This window comes from Aedes aegypti, chromosome 3, assembly GCF_002204515.2.
Source record: "Aedes aegypti strain LVP_AGWG chromosome 3, AaegL5.0 Primary Assembly, whole genome shotgun sequence".
Taxonomy (NCBI): domain Eukaryota; kingdom Metazoa; phylum Arthropoda; class Insecta; order Diptera; family Culicidae; genus Aedes; species Aedes aegypti.
The window spans coordinates 180,054,802-180,070,470 of record NC_035109.1 but is presented as its reverse complement, the minus strand read 5'-3'; the positions used below and the strand labels follow the sequence as shown (position 1 = coordinate 180,070,470).

General features: G+C 35.0%; 1 protein-coding gene and 1 long non-coding RNA gene across 3 annotated transcripts in view; one reads left to right on the top strand and one right to left on the bottom strand.

Annotated features, from left to right (window-relative positions):
* LOC5578548 overlaps nucleotides 1-15,669 on the top strand; it is a 30,958-nt gene that overhangs the window by 4,107 nt on the left and 11,182 nt on the right. For both annotated transcript variants that reach the window (XM_021850332.1, XM_021850333.1), the window contains exons 2-3: nucleotides 4,009-4,678; nucleotides 4,845-5,192. In XM_021850332.1, the coding sequence (XP_021706024.1) occupies nucleotides 4,009-4,678; nucleotides 4,845-5,192 (1,018 nt within the window). The remainder of the gene's footprint in view (nucleotides 1-4,008; nucleotides 4,679-4,844; nucleotides 5,193-15,669) is intronic.
* Nucleotides 8,442-9,250, bottom strand: LOC110678005. The gene is made up of 3 exons (XR_002501375.1): nucleotides 8,829-9,250; nucleotides 8,707-8,774; nucleotides 8,442-8,652 (listed from the first exon to the last, which is right to left on the bottom strand). It is a non-coding gene; the product is annotated as an uncharacterized LOC110678005 (long non-coding RNA).

The following is a 15,669-nucleotide window of genomic DNA, read 5'->3' as shown; positions in this document are numbered from 1 at the left end:
GAAAAACAGAAAATACAACTGTTTCGTAGAGGTAAATCTATCGCAAGCTAAACAAAAGTATTTAGAACACGGTCCAACTCAGAGAGACTGGGAGATTTCTTGTGCGAATCCTTAAACGATTTCAGTAAAAATCCTGGAAGGATTCTAATGAGCACACTGAAGAAAACTGATGAGAATCCTGAATGGATTTTGATAAAAATCGTAGATGGCTTGTAATGAAATTCCTAGAACCTTCCTGATAAGTTCCCTTGATTTCTAATGAGATTCCTGTAGGCTTATTGATAAGGACCCTAGAAGGTTTTTGGAAGGTTTCTGATAAAACTTCTTGTAGGATTTTGATGAGAATACTGGAAATATTATAATGAGAAGACTCAAAAGAGACTAATGCATTTTGAGATGAGATCTCTGCCATGTTTGAGATGAGAATCCTTGAAAGTTTGGAAAGTATCGTGGAAATACTGGAAGAATTATGATGAAAATCCAGGAAGAATTTTGATAAAAATCCAAAAAGATAAGGTATTCAGAAAGGTTATCAGAATACTGGAAGGATTTGGATACAAATCCTGGTATGATTCTGTTGCGAATATTTATCTCAGAAGGATTCTGATGAGAATTGGAAAGATTTTGATGAGAATAATTAAAGGAGTCATACGAGAATCATGTAGAGATTCTGATGAAAATGCTGGGAAGTTTCTGATCTTGGATTGGATTGGTAGGATTCTTATGAGAATCCATGAACAATTCTGTTGAGATGTCAGAAACGATTCTCATAATAATTCGGCATCAATGCTGATGAAATTCTGAAAGGGTTCTGATGAGAACTTTAAAAGGATTCTGATGAGAAACCTGCGTTTTTTTTTTATTTCTACGAGGATTCTGGAAAGCATCTCGAGAAATGATCTCAGAGAAGATTCTGATGAGAATCCTGAGAGTATTCTAAAGAGAATTCTGATAAAAATCTGGAGAACTTTTTGATTTTGAATCATGAATAGATTCTGATGAGAATCCCGCAAATAAACTTATGTGAATCCTGCGAGAAATATAATGAGAGTCCTGAGGAAATTCTTTCCAGGATTCTTAGAGGAATCATAATTTCAAAAATAAATCAATGGAACTTTGTGACTAAACCGAGTTTCAGCACAATGATCAAATAAATTCAAAATACTCAAATCAAGCTTCCGATAGTTTTGCCTTTACGAAACAGTTAGATTTTATATTTCTCGTGATGAGATATTTATTCAAGTCTTCCTTTATGTGCCAAGTCATATATTGTTGAAAATACGAATTTAAACTCTGAAACCAAATACCGGAGTTACTTAACAAAACTCAAAATGGCTTCTTTACGACCAGAATGTTCCAATTTTTTAAGTTTCTGTTTGCTTAAACCAGTGTTTCCCAAACTTTTTTGACTTTCGCCCCCTTAGGTACAATATATTTTTGAAATCGCCCCCCTTGATATGTTTTTGAAATATTTATATTAGACGTTATACGTTGCTAAACTTTTGACCAATCTATAACCATAAGTCTATATAATTTTGGTTAAGTAATCAAGTATACTGGTTTAATATGTTGAACATATGCGGATTTAAGGTGATTATAGAACGAAGCCACATCTCAAATTTTCAAGAGCACAAGACTTGAGAACCAAATAGCGCTCCGCGTTGAAAATCTATCCCATTGGTCACCACCAGCAAGCAAGCAATTTGATTTGGTTTTCAACGCGAACTGTTGTCAGATTCTCTCGTCTTGTGCACTTGAAAATTCAAAGTTTGGCTTCGTTTCATAATCACCTTAAAACATGTTATACATTAAAAAATCCCTCGACTCGTATATTTATGGAAAAGTCAAACGATTACCTTCATATTCATTGCTATTCTTGTATCAACAAGTCTTTCTACCATATTTTATTAAATTTAAAAATTATTAAAATGTTGTACTTGTATACTATCCTAAGTGTATTACAGACTACTGGACCAGATTGCACTACATTAAATGGATTTGGCTCACTTTCTTCGTTTCGAAACTTATTAATTTGATTGATTGGAAGTTATTTTCTGTTGTATTATCTTTTTTTTCAAATCACTGAAATAATTTTTATAATTTTTCAGAAATAAATGTTTGTCAATTTTAAAATGCCATAACTTAGAAAACAAAAAACCTTTGAAATTCCAAAAATGTGTTTATTATCTATTTCACTGTATGTAACGTGGACAAATATTTTATTTAAAAAATCCAGATTTTAACATCAACTGTCGAACTCAAAAGTTTCGTTACAAAAAAAATCGGATTATTTCTTTTAGATTTTTGAACCAATTTCTAATAATTTTCACCTACTGTTAACTTTAAAAACACTTTAATGTTATCTGTAACAACAAATAAATAGCGTAGATCTGAATTCATTGCCTTTTGGGAAAATTTAAGTTGCCGATTCATAATTCATGGTGGTGGTCGCAAAAGCTCTAAAAAACTGAATACTTATCAAACATATTTCGTCATTGACATTGTTCGCCCAAATTTCGTCCATCGTTATTATCAAATGAGTCTGTTAAGAGGTACAAATAGAAAGAATAGTTTAATGTACAATCAACTACTATTCAAATTATTAGAGTATAACCCTCAATTTAATCTCCAAATGCTATAAAACGTTGTTTTCAATTCCTCACTCTTTCGCCCCCTTTCTAGTTTTTTTCGCCCCCCAAATTCCATTTTGCAAATTTTCGCCCCCCCCTAAACCCGAAAATCGCCCCCAGGGGGGCGAATTCGCCCACTTTGGGAATCACTGGCTTAAACAGTGTTATTTGATGTTTCCCATAATGGCTGTTTTTATATGATAAAAAATCAAAAACGTGATTCTGAAACTGGACTTGAATTAGTCAACTGTATTCAAGATGACCGGAAATGCTTCCAATGACCATATTATGTCGAATAAATATGATTTTATTTGACACAGTATGGAAATCATTATTTGATCTGGATTGGTTCTCAGGGATCGCATACTAAGACTTCCGGTCTCTTGTATTTCAACATGTTTAGTTTAGTTTATTTCACACATGACTTAAGACTAATGTCTTTTTCTTGCCATAACGGTTGAAACTACAAAGTTACACAATTTTAATAATAATACATACATACATACATAACTACAAAAACTTAAAAATACTCATCTTTCGAAAAATGTATTGCAGCCTTTCTTGAACATTGCTTCCGAACGAACACGTTTCAAATCAGGTGGAAGTGAATTCCAATATACCACACCCTTCACAAAAAACGATTCGCCATACAGAGAAGTATTGTGGACAGGAACAGATAAGCTAATAGTTCGTCTTCCTTGAAGTCAATTTCTCCATAGTAATTTCCATATATACCAACTTTGTCTTTGGGCCACCTTTAAATCACCACCTAGAAAGCTGAAAATTCCACAGAACACTATTTTTATGGTAATGATGGTAAGGAAGATATGGGAGATTGAATTTTCAAACATTTTTGAATTCTGAACCCCTAATGGTACACACACAGCTATTTAGTAAGATTATGCTGAGGGTCGTTAGTTCGAATCTCACCAGTCGAGGATGTTTTCGGGTTGGACATTTTTTCGACTTCCTAGGACATATAGTATCTTCGTGCATAATGATCAATAGGTTCTTAAAGCCAGGTCCCAATTTTAGTACCAAACAATTGAGTTTAGGCGCGCGTAGCTGAAAAGCTACTAATTAAGATGAAGCGGTAGCCATTAGAACACCATTCCCTGAAACAGTTGGTGTGATGAATTTAGGTTTATGGGAAATCATAATCAACCAATCAATCATTTAAATAAAAGAAATATAAAGCTCCGCAAAATTTGAAAATTTTAATGTTTATGAATTTTATGATCTTATGGCTAAAATTTCATAATGAACGATTTTATAAATCGAAATGTTTCTTTAAATATTTTAGCGCTAGTAATTATAATTTATGTCTTTCTTAGATATTAAACGGAATATAATAATCCTTATGCATTCTCTTTCACAGACCGTTCATCGAAAAGAACCCGATCTCATCCACCAGCGGATAAATTTGACCGTGATTTGGCGATTATTCGCATGAAAGATAGAATCAGGAAGGTTCTCAATGTTCAAAATGAAACCAACACAATAAGTGAACACATCCTGTCGGTGTTTGATGTGGAAAATATCAATCCGACCTACGTGTTTCTATTACCAAGTGGCGAGAAGAACGGAATACGCAAGTTGATCTATCAAAAAAGTGACTTCTTAGAAGCAGAATATCCCAATGTTACATCGTTGAATAAGTTTAAACGAAGTTTGAACTCCTCGTACAGTGTGATAAGTGAAGTTGACTATCCAGATGTGGATTTGAAACCATTCGCCAAAAGTGTTGACAACGAAGACGCTGAAGACACCATGCTAGAAATTGTGGCAGATAATATTCGAACAGAACGAAATTTTATTGAATTCATGGACGACTTGAATGAAGATTTGGAAAATGAGCTGAAACGACAAGCCCTGAAATATGAACTTAAAACACAAAGCAATGTGCCTCCCAAAAAATCCCACCTTTTCACACCATATGCTTACGTGAACACACAAACGGTTGGGTGGGAAGATTTAGGTTTGGAAGGTTGGAGTGGAGGGCTGAGAGAAGTGAATAGTCATCGATATGAGCAGCCTGTGTTAAAAAGGTAAACTTAGTTTGGTCCCCTATCCTTCGTCCAATTTAATAACAACAGCATTATGGAGCCAACTACATAAAAATGCAACATGTCCAAAAAAATGCATCGTATGAATTTACTAATTGTTCATTATTGCTTCCAATCCATTATCAATTACGCTTTTTTAAACTTCGAGGCCAAAACCAGAAGGATTCCATCATGAGCCAGTTGTAAGTATAGATGCCAGTTTCAATCCGTTGAAGTTCTTCAGAACTCCTGCTCATACGAATGCAGTCCAACAGAGCGCCATAAGCAACAGTTCAATAAACGTTCCAGTTTCACAGAAGAAGAACAAAAATTCAGCATTAATATTGAGTGCTGACCTAGAAGAAAAACTGGAAGAAGTTTATAACAGAACAAAGGCCATACCGATAAAGCCTCCTCGATGGCCGATTACCAACAGTCGGAATGCACATCGAGATGAAGACGTGTTCATAGCTCGTGCCAACAATCCATTCGGACACTCTACTAAATGGCGTTGGAGGTAATTGGTTTTATTTAACAATGTCATCTATTGATCGTATTAGATAATAATATTTAAGTCCGTAATTCTGGGTGTAGGTGATCAGTGGAGAGATGTTGATCATTTCCGTACCCACATGTATATTCAAATAAACTTTCTCATATATCCGGAATATATTTACTGAACCCAGTTTCGGTTTTGTATTGAGAAAAATCGTTTCAGAGAAAAACGTTAACCAACATGTTGCCAATGTATAAAAAATGCCCACATCTAGGCGTTTTATTTGGTTTATTCTGCAATTCACAAAATCCAATTATAAAATTTACCGCTTTATCAACAAGTTGTAAGATTTTTGAGACTTGATTCCGATTCAATGACCCCCCATATATGGTGAATAGCATATCTCTTTATTTTTGGAAATCTATCACAATAAATGGGATCAACTTTACCCCGGAATCAAAAACTTCATATTGTTATTTCTTTATATTATTTTCGTTGTTATTATAGAATTTTGTCAACAAAAATCACATAATTCGATAAACATCCAACCAGCACTGGTTGTTGATAGTTAATTGAAAAAGAAAACTAAGGTACAATCAAACCTACATGAGTCGATATATGATGGGACACGGGAAAAAATTCTGTGGTAAAAAATACTATTTTAGCTGACTACGCCCATTCTTGAAACTACCATGGAATTTCAGACCAATTTACTATGTTTACGGTACATCCCACCACATTACTGGTACATTTGACAAACATAATTTACAACAATCTGATTTCGACAACAGACATGGTAAAATCAAGCGCATTTATAGTCTGCTGAAAATTGCCGGTGTTAACTCCTTAAAATGGTAGTTTTTACCGCACAATTTTTTTGTGTGGACCATCGACTAATGGGAATATCAAATCTTTGAACAGAAATTATTTGGAAAGCTGTTTGAGCGGACCATCGTAGCAACTATGAAATTTTGTTGTTAGTATGGTTCCATGAGTCGATATAAAGTCATGAACCTCAAATTATGGAGGTTTGACTGTATTTAACCCTCTCCTGCCCGTAGTAGCTGCAGAGCTCCACTGGTTTTCGAAGCACTTGAGACAAACCGAGTTAGATGAATACTAAGCAATAGTACATACATAGATTTTATTACCGAAGTCAGTAAAATTTTACTGGGTTTTTGAACAGCAGAGTTAAGTCGGTAAAAAATATAATTACCGAAAACTCAGCAAGGCAGCAAATATCGAAATGTCAAAAAAGTACGGATTAAATCAGTAAAAATTGTTGCGAAACTTTACTGTCTTTTTCGACTTCCCAAACTGGGTTTATATTACACCATGGTTTGCCAGAGATCCACTTGTTTTTTTTGCAGCCCGAGCATGTCTTCGACAAGCTGGATCTCCGAGAATGATTGTGTATGCTTTGCATACAAGGAAAGAAGGAAATACATGACGAATATTATATTTATCCACCAGAATTGAAACGGCCTCCAGTAAGTTCAGAATGCAAGACATGTTGCTGCACAATCTTAGCACCAGCCAAATTGTCCAGCATTGTGCGAGTTCCGTTGCACAAACATTGGCGGAAGATCGTTTCGATTTTTATTCGTCTGATTTTCGCATACTTACCAAATCAAATGTATATTTCTATCACAAAATTAAAATTTTCGTCAGTAGGCATTCTTTTTCTGTTTTTTTTTTAGCTATAAGTACATCCTCTTGACAGATAGCACACGTGGTCAATTGTTTTCATTGCATATTAACGAAAACTCGGTTAATCGATACTGATAAGTCAGTAATAACATTTTACTGGCTTTTTGCTTCTTTCGGTGAATTTGTGAATATTATCCAAAAGAGCTGAAATCTCAGTATTTTCTGTGGTTTACTGATTGAAACCCGTAAAATAAATTACCGAACAGAGATATCGTTTTTAAGTGTGTAACTAAAATATGATTCCATAATCATCAGCTTAATCCAGTGGCGCAAACGGGTCAACCCCTCTGAGTAGAAAATTCTTATTTTTTTCACTTTTACTGATAAATATACAGCAGGCTTTTGACGAGATATGTTTCAAGCTGAAATTAGATTGGGATATTGGAATTCGCAACAACTGTAAAATTAGCCAAATTTTACGTGCTTCTGGGCACGCAAATTGTCGGAGAAGCATTTCTTTTGTTTTCAAAGATACCGAATAAAATCCTAGTATGTACTAGAAAAACTCAAAAGGGATAACGGTTCCACTTCCAAGCTGAAAATTGACAAATCGACACTGTTCCTTCATACACGCAAAAATATTTTGCGGTAAAACTACCATTTTAGGGGGTTAAGCGCTCGCACCGGCAATTTTCAGCAGACTATAAATGCGCTTGATTTTACCATGTCTGTTGTCGAAATCAGATTGTTGTAAATTATGTCTGTCAAATGTACCAGTAATGTGGTGGGATGTACCGTAAACATGGTAAATTGGTCTGAAATTCCATGGTAGTTTCAAGAATGGGCGTAGTCAGCTAAAATAGTAATTTTTACCACAGTTTTTTTTCCCGTGTAAGGGCTTAATTGACATGAACGATTTCTGTTCATTGATCCTCTCTTTCGCTAACGATTTCATAAATTTAAAAAATCTGTAATAATTCTTGTTCTTGCAGCAAAATTTAGTGATTTTTTATACCACAGCACGAAAACATGTTACAAGAAGTGAAACAGTTTTCTGCAATAATGTAAAAAGGGCAAGGATGAAAAGACATGTATGAATACAGATAAGCCCTTATGAAAAATGAATGTCGAAATATTCGTCTACAAGCTGGAAATCATTCAAAATCTGCAATGTTGATTTTCCTTCGACCAACTGCACTGAAAACAGCATTGCGGTAAAAATTACCATGTTGATGGTTTAAATTAAATGCACAGCACCACTTGATTTGTGCAGACTACCCATTGCATTTATTTCAAGAATAATAAATGGTGTTGTTTACCATGGTGAGAGCGCAATGCAAAAGCAGTAAAATTAACCGCGTTCCATGGTAAATTTGAACGCAAGCAAAAGTCGAAGCTTCTACTATGAGTTGCGTTTAAAACTACAACATATGTGTATTTAGCTTCATTAATATTTATGATTCTAAAATATTTTAAAACATTAGCAAGATCCTTACACAATGTATCTGAACTTGTAAATTTCCGGAATACATGACAGATTAAAATTTACTGTCGGTAATCCGCAAAATTGCAAATCCAAATACATTATGTATGAATCTTTAAGTTAATAATAGAATTCAATTCTTACGGCTAAAGCATTGTTTATTAATCAATAGGTTTTTGCAAAACTAGTTGCATTATTATATTATAAAAGGTAAGAATTTAATGTTCTTCTCCTAGCGAAGTTGCCAAGCTGCACTTAATGCTTGTGTTTTATCTATTATTTCTTGGTTCACAAGCTCCTTGCCATTTGGAGAAATTTTGAGCTACGGGGTTTCGTTTGTACAATGTCCTGTAAAATCGTGTTTGTTAGAAATTGGAAAATATTGAATGTATTGCAACCTACCGATAGAAGTAAAAACAGAGTAGATCGTCGCTCAATTTTGTAACATAAAAAATGCAGCAGGACGTGACCTATAGAATATTTTTGTTGTAAATACTAGCCAAAATCAACCTCTATTTGCTTACCATCACTGTGTTGATCAAACTAGCTCTGTGCAAAATAAATATTATTAGTTTTGAATAATTATATAAATGAATGAACAAAGAAATCAATCACTTTCCGAGCATTCTCATTCATCTATAAACACACAAGTCGATGGAAAAATGACGTAGTTTGCAATGTCATTAGTATCGAGGATTGTTGTTACTATTACCATGCCCATGGTAAAAACGAGCAAACATGTGTTTGTCTTCAATGCAAAATTATAGTTTTCTTAACTATTTAAAAGTAGTTAAATCAACCCCTTAACAGCATAGCGATTTCAACCGCATTGTAGTAACTACAAGCGCAAATCTATTTATCTCAAATATTTTCACGAATAGTATTTTTAAGAACCAAGCGGTAGTTGTCATTACTCCAAAGTTTCTTTCAGTGTGCTTATAATAATCGCATAGTTTCCTACTGCAACTTAATGCGCTGAACCAAATCTGAAATGCACCTTGATGATAAAATTGGTGTGAACCCTGAAGAAAGTTGCAATCTTTTTGCAACATTTTTTCAAGACGTTTACACTACATATTCGGAAAATAATCGAGATCGTGTATATTTTTCATTTCTTCCGGAAATCTCAAAAGACATTTGCGTCAATCAAATCAAAGTTGAGGAATTAGGGTCATAATGGACACGTTAAGCAAATGTTCTTTATAAGACCATAAAACTGCAATGTTTTTAATTTACCCTCAGCTTGTTTTCAAGTTTGATGTTAGTACGACGTGCTGCATTCATCCATGATAATAAAAATTAAATCATATGTCAGAGAAGCGAGATAGAAAATTGGGTCAAAAACAACGCTGATAAAAAGGTATCGGGGCGAAATGAACACTTGCATGGAATTTAGTGATTTTAATATATTTAATGCCTGTCAATCGTCCCTGTATGTAAAGGGGCTCTCCCACAATCATAGTAGCTAAAAACAACCTTTCTGAGTTCGATACTTTGCTCAAAAATCAGATTCTTCCAAGGCCTTGCTTATATGCCATTTTGAATCTGAGACAAACTTTCAAATTTCATATTTCAATTTTCAAACAATGCAATGGAAGCAAAAATTAAACTTTTATACCGTCAAACATTTCAAATACAATACAGAGTTCATGCAGTGTGTGAATTTTTGATGAAATAAGCATATTCTCAGAGATTTAGGGGGTGTTCATTTCGTCCCGTGTGTTCATTATGCCCCTAATCCCCCTAAATGATATTGTAGATGCACTAAAAAGTCTAGATGTCTCCAAAGGTGCTGGACCTGACGGGATTCCACCTGTATTTTTGAAAATGTTATCAATCGAACTTGCATCTCCGCTATTTTGGCTCTACAATGTGTCTCTGCAATCAGGTAGTTTCCCTGAAACATGGAAAAGCTCATTTTAAGTGCCGATCTTTAAAAGTGGCAAACAATCTGACATAAGATTTTCGAGGCAATAATACATAAAATTTTATTCAATATGGTGAAAAACAGAATAACTCATACTCAGCATGGTTTTTTTTAAGGTGAAGATGAATCGAAGCCAATGTTCAAATTTTCAAAAGCACGGATCTGGAGAACCGAACATCCGTTCAAGCTGAAAACTTAATCGATTGGTCACTAGCTGGCGGTGATCAATCGATTAGGTTTTCAGCTCAAACGGATGTTCGGTTCTCCAGATCCGTGCTCTTGAAAATATGAACTGTGACTTCGATTCATCTTCACCTTAAGGGACGCTCAACATGCTGCAAACAAACTTGCTGGAGTTCATTAATTATTCTTTAACAGCCATGGATAATGGTAATCACGTGGAAGCTCTTCATACATATTTCAGTAAAGCTTTCAATCGCATTGACTGATTTGAAGGGAGGACGGTTCGGTTTTGCGTCGTTGGATAGGTTCTGGTCCCGGTTTCGAGCGTGTGTTCGTCGCCGGAGAGCTTTTTTTTCTGTTGTTGAACGTCTTGCTTCGTGAAGCCCAAGCGGGACGGATTGGTTTTTGCGTCGTCGGAAAGGTTTTGCTCACGGTTTCGCGCGTGTTTTCGTCGACGTAGAACTTCGTTTTCCCTGTTTTCGCGCGTCTTGCTGGGTAGGTGTTTGGGAAGGCCCAAGCAAGACGGTTTGTTTTCGGGACGCCAAGAAGTTTTGCCGCTCGCAATGTGTGAGATATTTGTGTTCAGTCGAGGATGGATTACCAACTGGTGAGTTCGTTTCATGCTTATGATAACACATTTTTTCTTGTAATAAAAGCGTTATTAGCCTAAACATATATTTGCATTTCATCAAAAGTAGCAAAAATCGAATTAGAATCAATTCTATTTGTCCTAGATGATGCTAAAATAAGCTTCTTGTTTCAAGGAATCTAAATGTCTAATGCGATGTAACCTGTTCAGAGTTACAAAAACCGACTTTGAACTTTATGAGTAGAACCACTAATTTGATACACTAGAATACCGATTCATGGTCACATTCAGTCTCATTCTACTAGCTTAGTGGCCGGATCTGAATGAGGCGCGTTTTTGAGAGTTGAATGGTGAGAGGCGCGCTTTCTTTTTCTAAATAGGCTCTATGCAAAATAGTACAGAATGATAATTGTATAGAAAACGGCTACTTCATTATTTCTCAATAGTAATGGAGTAGAACAACGTGCACTAAACAAAGGACACGGGTATAACACAAAAGACCAACGAAAATTGGTCGCAGTGGTTCATCCCGAACAGAAACAGAAAAACGCCTCCTAGTTATACACACAAAGAATTAGCAGTGATTCAAAACAATAATAATAGAGTCCTAAAGCCCCGTCCCAATTTTAGTGCCAAACACTTAAGTTTAAGCCAAAAACAAATGTTTACTCAATTTTTTAATGTTTTCCGTTGGTTTAAGTCCAAAAAACATTTTTTCATGTTTCTTTAGATTTTGACACACCCCTTGACTTAAACTCAAATTTTGGGTATATTTTGTTTTGCGTGTCCCTTCCGAAATGTCAGATAGGAACAACCCCAGTGTTAAAACTAAAACCCCTTTGGTGTTTTTGTCGACTAAGCGAACGTCAAACATGATCAAAAGTGTCAAGTATCATTTATGGACCCAATTTTTAAATTAAAGTTTAAACATGATATAGCCGTTATTTGAGCGGGAAAAATAGCTAAAGTAGTTGCAGTAACATGCATTTCGTATAATTAAAAAAAAAAGATTTCATTAAAAATTTTAGGACCCAATTTCTGTTGTTTTCAACAAGTATTTTCAATTTGTAGTAATTGAACAAATTGCGTTGCAACAACAATGATTTTATTCAAAATGATACAAAATATTGTTAAAACCACTGACAGCAGTTTCAAATTAGAATTTGTTTTGAAACAACAAACAAAGACTTTAGTTCAAATTAAATTATTTGTTTCAGTTGCCTTAATTGTTGATGTTTGTGAAAGTTTATTTTATAAGCCATTTTACGAGACGTTTAAGTGACGTTTTCTGGCGGGCCGCTCATTGTTGTTGTTCAAAATCTAGCATGATATCTGAATGGCGTTGGTCACATTTTTGTTGGTGATGACGTTCCCTTCTCATTCAGCGCATGTTTCTAATCGGTTTACATGTTTTATGTTACCTGTAGATGAAAACCTACCGATTTCAATTTTACATGCGAAAATTAAAAACTTTGTTGCAATGACACCAGCGCCATTGTTGAATAAGCTCCTTCCAAATGTAGCGCTAGAAGAAACGTAAATAAATCGGCCCGCCAGAAACTTTCAAAGCATAAGCGGAAACCATATGATTCGAAACGTCTCATAAAATGGCTTATCCGCCATTTTGTTTATCGTTGTGAACAGTGAAAAAGTGAAATGTCCGGCGCAGAGGATTACGCTCAAGCGGAGGAAGTGTTGCGGAATGTCCGATACTATAATGGGATACTTTCTCGGTAAGCTAAGGAACCACTGAGCCAATTTGAATTCGAATCAATCATTTTTCATTATTGCAGCCAACTACAACACGATAGTAACTCAGCAGAAGAAAATTGAGCTACTGATGCTGCCCCCATCGCTTGCGGAGATGATAAATTTCATCCACCATTTGAACCTTCGGAAAGTAATGTAGGTACTTTAAGCCGCTTTCAATGTGCATTATCCATGATGACATAGAAATATTTTCAGGGGTAACCAAAAGTTGCAGAAATCCCAACAAGAAACGATGGTTCTGTTTCGGCTCAAAACATCAATACCAAGCCGTTTGAACCAAGGATGCAAAATTAATTAACATTAATTGCTAGTGGTGACCAGTGGGATAAATTTTCAACGCGAAGCACTGTTTGGTTCTCAAGTCTTGTGCTCTTGAAAATTTGAGGTATGGCTTCGTTCTATAATTACTTTAAGTTCGTTCCAAAATAAGTGCAAAATAAAGTATAAGCGGCGTGTGTTCATTAAAAACACTTTTGTACTTCAAATACAATCATTGTAAAATCAAAAAAATTCCATTTATTAAAAAAAAAATTGAAGTTTTATTTCGATACAAAAATATTGTTGTTTCTATTCAAAAAAATTATAAAATAAAAAAATAGTTTTGTTAAACCGCATCTAGTACAGCTGTCAAATTCAACAATTAAAATTTTTGAATCAAATTGATAGTCGTTATTATAACAATACAATGCTATTATAAGCCGGCATATGATACAGAATTATTGTTGTTAGGATACAGAATCTAATTGAATTTAAAGTAGTTTTCTCTGCATGTAGGATTCCGAACTAACCAAGCATTCAGCACATAGTCCTAAACCTAACGAACAACTTTGCCGAAAACTCCGACTTTCTAGCTGTTCTACATCGTGAGATATGTGAGTTTGAAATTTGTCGGTCACTATCGCCTCCTAGTTGTGAAATGATGAACTAAGCAAACAGTAGTGTATAGTCTTAAGACTAATGAGCAACTTTGCCGAAGAAATCAATATTCAAATTCATTAGAATTAAGAACCATCGTAAGATCTAGTAACAGATCGCTTAAGGGAATCAGAAAACCATGTTTTTTATTAACTAACGACGTCATGCGGTGACATTCCTAACTAAGCAATGCGTAATATAGTAGCCCTTTCCCTGATGCAAATCTTCACCGAAGAATGTATAATTTCATATAGAATTCCTTCTGAGATGTAAACGTCCAAACTTTCAAAAATTCGCTGTTTTTAGACCTGTTTTTCAATAATCCCTCCCCGCAATGAACCATCTCCCTTTAGAATTTTCTTATAAATTTTAGTAAAATTCAATTAAATTTGCTTACCAAAACTGCAGAAAAATCGAAAATCCGTTTAAATTTGGCGAAGTTATAGCGATTTAATTTTGGGGTTAATATGACAGACAGAAAATTAACCATTAAATAAAATCTATGCTAATTTTTGAAAAGAATGAAATATCCTGTGGAACACGAAGCTTTTTTCATCCTTTTGAAAATACAGCAATTTGTACCTTCGATTTAGTGTTTTTTTTTGTGTCGGTATGAGGGCTGTTCGTTTTATAAAGTGGACACTTAGTTTATGCTATATCTTTTTGATTTATTGATAAAATCATAATCGGTTTTCTGAACATCGTTCAACTGTTATTCTACAATGCCATGAAAATATAAAATCTTAGAAAATGCTTTACTCATTTAATACAGGTGACAGACGATGGAAGATGATCTGGGATAATACTTGAAAATTATGATCACTCGGTTGGGAGACCTAACTTGTCGCCCTTCTTGTAGATGGGGCATATTACCCCTGCCTTCCACTCAACCGGTGGCTTTTCTGTTTCCCAGATTGTGCCTATCAGCCGGTGCAGACAAATGACCAGCCTCTCCGGACCCATCTGTATGAGTTCAGCTCTAATACCATCCTTACCAGCAGCTTTATTGTTCTTGAGCTGGCGAATGGCATCCTTAACCTCCTTAAAGTGGGGGCTGGTTGGTTTCCATCGTCCACAGTACTGATGAAGGCATTTCCTCCGTTGTATTGACCTTCATTGCCTCTCAGCGCCATTCAGGTGTTCGTTGAAGTGCTACTTCCACTTTTCAAAAGCATTAAAAAGATTTGAAATTGGTTAAGTATTCACGAAGTGATTGTCAAACGAAGATGATTTTTTAGTAGAATGAGGAAAATATGGAGAAACTACTTTTAACCTCAGACTAGTTCTGATTTTGTACAAATTTAATGTTCTACAAGCATTTTATAAATTTTATTTTGAAGAAAGTGATGCTAAAATATTCTAAATTGGGAATAAAATAATCATGTTATGAAGACTTCATTTTAATAATATTTTATAACTTGATAATTCACCTTCAAGTTGCTCTAAATGTCAATATTTTTGGCTTAAACTTTGAGGTTTTTCTTTTTTTTCTAGGAGGAAGTATACCTTACTCTAGACTTCTAGAGCCATTCCAAAAATACTGCATGATATGTCACCACGAGCAAACGAATAATTTAGTTCTGGAAAAGTGAAATCCTTTAGTCCACACAAGTCATGAACAGGCTCTAATTGCATCCAGTGGATGACTCGCTTCTTGAAGAAAAGACTAGTTTTCTATCAATGATATAATAAATAAGGCATATGAGAGAAAGAAAACTTTAAATTCTGCGTCTATAAGTCCAAGCACAGATCATCTTATTCTTCTTGGCATTAACGTTCTCACTAGGACAGAGTCTACTTCTCAACTTAGTGGTCTTATGAGCACTTCCACAGTTATTAACTGAGAGCTTTCTTTGCCAAACTTGCCATTTTCGCATTCGTATAACGTGTGGCAGGTACGATTATACTCTTTGCCCAGGGAAGTCCAGGAAATTTCCATTACGAAAAGATCCTGGGCCGACCGGGAATCGAACCCAGACAC